The sequence below is a fragment of the Protobothrops mucrosquamatus genome, unplaced genomic scaffold, assembly GCF_001527695.2.
Source record: "Protobothrops mucrosquamatus isolate PMUCROS unplaced genomic scaffold, P.Mucros_1.0 scaffold16116, whole genome shotgun sequence".
Classification (NCBI taxonomy): Eukaryota; Metazoa; Chordata; class Lepidosauria; order Squamata; family Viperidae; genus Protobothrops; species Protobothrops mucrosquamatus.
In genome coordinates this window covers 1-4,314 of record NW_015401881.1, presented here as the reverse complement: position 1 = coordinate 4,314, position 4,314 = coordinate 1, and the positions used below count along the sequence as shown (strand labels likewise).

At 47.2% G+C, this 4,314-nt stretch overlaps 1 protein-coding gene across 1 annotated transcript; it reads right to left on the bottom strand.

Annotated features, from left to right (window-relative positions):
- Positions 1–920: 920 nt before the first annotated feature.
- LOC107301736 (thrombospondin-3-like) lies at positions 921–4,245 on the bottom strand (the record flags this gene model as incomplete). Its single annotated transcript, XM_015830920.1, has 7 exons — positions 921–1,097; positions 1,538–1,734; positions 1,914–1,962; positions 2,094–2,272; positions 3,095–3,288; positions 3,914–3,966; positions 4,127–4,245. Coding segments are annotated over 7 exons (968 nt in total), but the record flags the coding sequence as incomplete, so codon positions are not given.
- Between the last annotated feature and the right edge of the window lie 69 nt (positions 4,246–4,314).

The window sequence follows — 4,314 nt, the reverse complement described above, 5'->3', positions numbered from 1 at the left end:
TTTTTTTTTTTTTTTTGCTAGCTTGCCCGCCCTGCTCTGACCTTTCTTGCATTGTCCGGCTTTGGAGAGCCCAGCGCATTAGCGCATTCCCAGCGCATGGGATTGCTATGACAACTAGACAATGCCCTGGGGGCCCCTGTGGATGATGTTGGCATGGGGGGGGGGAAGGCTTGGGAAGAGGGAGGGGTGGGAGAGAGCAAAGGGTGGGTGGGTGTGAGAAAAAGAGACGGAGAGGCTCTTGTGCAGACACACACACACACACAAAACTGTTGTCGGTGGGACCAGCCTGGGCTTAAAGCGGGAACACAAGTGAGTTTGGTGCCAGCCTGGAAGTTAAAAACTCGGAAGTGGCGGGCGAGGATTTTGGATGTATCTCTGGCTTCCCGCTCTGCGCTTCTCAAAAAAAAGAAAAGAAATGGGGTGGTGGTGGAAAAAAGTCATTTTGTTTTATTGCATTTTACTGTAAATTTTGCTTGGGTTTGCTTACATCAGAATAAGCCAGGGTTTAACTGAAACTACAAGGAAAATTTAGCTGTCAATTTGGGTTTGGTTTTTTTTTGAATGCAGAAGGAATATTTTGGCCACGAATTGGGGTTTGCTGGATGCAAAAGGAACGTTGAGTCATTAATTGGGGCTTTTTGGGTTGCAAAAGGAATGTTTAGCCATGAATTGGGGTTTTCTGGAGGGGCAAGGAACATTTAGCCATGAATTGGGGTTTTCTTGATGCAGAAGGAACATTTAGTCTTGAAATGTGGTTTTCTAGATGCAGAAGCAACATTTAGCCATGAATTGAGGTTTTCTAGATACAGAAGGAACATTTAGCCATGACACTAAACGAAAACCTTGCGTTTGTTCTTTTCTGGGAAAAAAAAACCTGGGCTGCCGTAAAGTGAGGGATTGCAAATTTCTCCAGATTATTCTCACCGGATGTACCCCACTTGAGGTCTGTGTAAGAGGCGCCAGCGGTAAGAGGTTTTATCCTTCCATCCCACATTCCGAGGATCCTTCCAGAGCAGCTTGACGTGGCCGGGCGTGTGGCCCGTGTGCCACAGGGCGTTGCGGAGATACTCGCCGGGACCCGTTTCCGATTTCACTGCCTGCCGAAATGAGAAAATTTGACAAGATCTGCTTTCGAAGCATCGATTTATCTGAGAGGGGAAAAAAATATGATTTTCTCCCCCCCCATCTTTCCAACCTTTGCAGGTTTATGATGTGTAAACTCGATACGTGTAAAATAGGGCAAAACTCACCTGACCGCTCACTTAACAACACAAATATTATACTCAAACAGGGTCGTAGGTAGAGGACCACCCGTGTTGAGCTGGGCTTTGAACTGGGTTATAAAAGGGGTCATTCATCTTGGCTTGAAGGCGAGGGGATTTTTAAAGCGATTAAAAAGAGTCGTCAATCCGGTGGGCTGAGAGTTTGGAAGCAAAAGGACCCACACGCAGAGAGAGAGAGATTCTTTCTGGGAGAGGGTAAGGCTAGATGACCTTTGGGTTACCCCCCCTCGTGCCAAACAGGGAATATCACTCACCTTGAGCTGCAGGCTGGGCTCAGCCACGGCCCGGAAGGGCGTGGCCTGCCAGTAGGTCTGTTCGGTTTGCTTCCACATGACCACGTAAAAACTGGCGCTGTCTTGGTAGGCAAAGATGAAGCCAGCGTAATCGTCATCGGTCACGGTGTTGACGTGGAAAGTGCCTTCGAAGTCCACCCCGTTGAACGCCGTGTATCCTGCAAGATACGCCGTGTTAAGATTCAAGGGTCCAGGAGTGAAAGGGGGTAAACATTCAGGGAGGTCAGGGGTGAAAGAGAGGAGCTAGAATCGTGATTTACTTTCACTTTCACTTTAGGGATCTAGACCGTGAAAGCGCCTTCAAAAAAAGCAAACTAACTAACATAGGTCTGCTTACCTACAGCCAAGCCTGGATCGCTGTTCATGGTTTGGACAATCTCCATGCCCTGAAAATTAGAATTCAACAATCAGAGAGGATGTTTTAAGAAATCCTACATTTCTGCGGACAGCTCAGCCACTTCAGAATTGATTGCTAGGCGGATGCTGGCCTGATCTTCCATTTTTCTTCTCCTGGTACCTGGTTGAGGACCACCCAGTTGGGGTCAATTTGAGCATCTCCCTCCGGATCCAAGATGACCGTCTGGTAGGCCCGGAAGTCGGTCAGCGTCACTTCAGAACTCTCCGGACACACGTCCATCGGATCGGCCACCGTGTCATTGTCAAAATCCTCCTCGCAGGCGTCTCCCACGCCGTTGCCTACACAGGTCAATAAACACGTGTGAACTCGTCAGCCAAAGGTGTTACAGTACTCAGGTAAATTAACTTTGCTCGATACGAACAGAAAAACAAAAGTCCAGCTCTCTCCAATGTCCCACGTTCATTTAGTTCTGCACAAAGTTGGTTTCTTTCATTAAAGCCTGAAAGACCTGAGTTTTTAACCAGGCTTTTTATGCTTTTAACTTGGCTAGCAGGAAACACAGCTGTGCGTATGAAAGTAGATAAAGGGAAGAAGACACAGGTAATCCACGCCTTACAAGAGTTTCTTTTAGTGACTGTTCAAAGGAACAATGGCACTAAAAAAAAGCAAGGTAGGCTCCTTTTTAACATTTGCCACAATTGCAGCATCCCCAGAGTCACGTAGTTACACATTCAGATGCTTGACAACTGACTGACATTTATGACAGCTGCAGTGTCCCCGGATCCTGTGGGATACTGTTTCCTGCGTGAACAGGGGGCTGGACTACAGGATCTCCCTTCCATCTCATTTATGACGGTTGGAGTCTCCTGGGGTCACACGATCGCCTTTTGCGACCTTCTGACGAACAAACTCAACGGGGGAAGCCAGATTCTCTCAACAACCATGCAGGGGTCCACATAACAACGGAGGCAAGAAAGGTTGTAAAATGGAGCAAAATTCATGGAACCACTGCCCTGTTTGTGGCTCAATTGTGGCCGTACGTTGAGGACTACCTGTACCATTACAGGAAGGGGATCATCCCAGCATCATGCACATGACAAACAACTGTCTGGGAAAAGTTGGAGATTTAAGATCGCTTTCCTTCCCACGAGGACAGTTACCGTCCACGTCTTTCTGGTTGGGATTAGCAATCAAGCGGCAGTTGTCGGGCCCCGGAGGCAGATAGTCAGGGATCCCATCATTGTCATCATCATTATCGCAATCGTCGCCCTGCCCGTCGTTATCCGAATCCAGCTGCGAGCTGTTAGGAATCTCTGCACAATTGTCTTTCGTGTCTTGGTGACCATCACCGTCTCTGGTGGAGACAAGAGGGAAGGGGGGCATAAAGTAGAACAAGGTTATGTCATCCATTGTACAATTGTACTAGCTGTACAATTTCTTTCCCAGCAGTAATTGTTTTCCAGTAATTGCAATGTTTAGGGCAGATTTTCAGCAGGAGGATAGCAGCTTCATTCCCCTTCCTGAAGCTAATGAAATTGACTAGAAAGGAATTTGAAACTGAGTCGGAATTGACCACCCAAATACCAAATCATGGGGGGAAAAGGACTTTAATTTATATATCATAAAATGGCAAATAGGAAGGGGAGTATATTTATGACCTCTGTCTCAAGAGATGCAGAGGCAGCCTGGCGTCCCGCAGAGGTTTGGGACTACAAATCCCATACTCCTTGATGAAGATTTGAGAGCATTCATCCCCTCTCCGTTTAACCTTTTCCTCACTAATTTCTTTCAAATGTTTCCAGGCCACAGTGTTTGGTCTTCCACCTTTCCGATAATGAGTTGGGTTTTCAGTTAGATGCTGGTTTATAGGCCATAGAAATCTTGACACTAAAAAGACCCCTCGAATCTAGTTTTCATTGGGAAGGGGCAGAGTCCGCTTTTAAGCCAGGATTAGCAAGCATCGGAAATTTGTCTGTTACCTGTCCTCATTTGTGTCGCAAGCATCTCCCACCAGATCACTGTCCATGTCTGTCTGAAAGAGACCAGGATGTCAGGTGAACAAGCAAGCATCTAGAATGTGTAGCATTTAAGGCTCCCCAGGTTTTATGGAATTACAGCACCCTCAATCCTCCAATTCCAAGATAAATATCAGTCTACACATCTCGTAACTCCAGCTTCCCAGAGGCTCAAACCTGAGTTGGGTTGCTCAGTTCCGGACAGCTGTCGCAAGCGTCCCCAACGCCATCTTCATCACGGTCAGTCTGCAGCGGGTTGGGTACCTTCGGACAATTGTCCAGCCCGTTGGGAATCCCTAGAGAGAAAGAACGGGAGTTAGCAAAGCTTTTTCCTCTTCAGCTTCCAGCGTCTTACGTAATTCGTA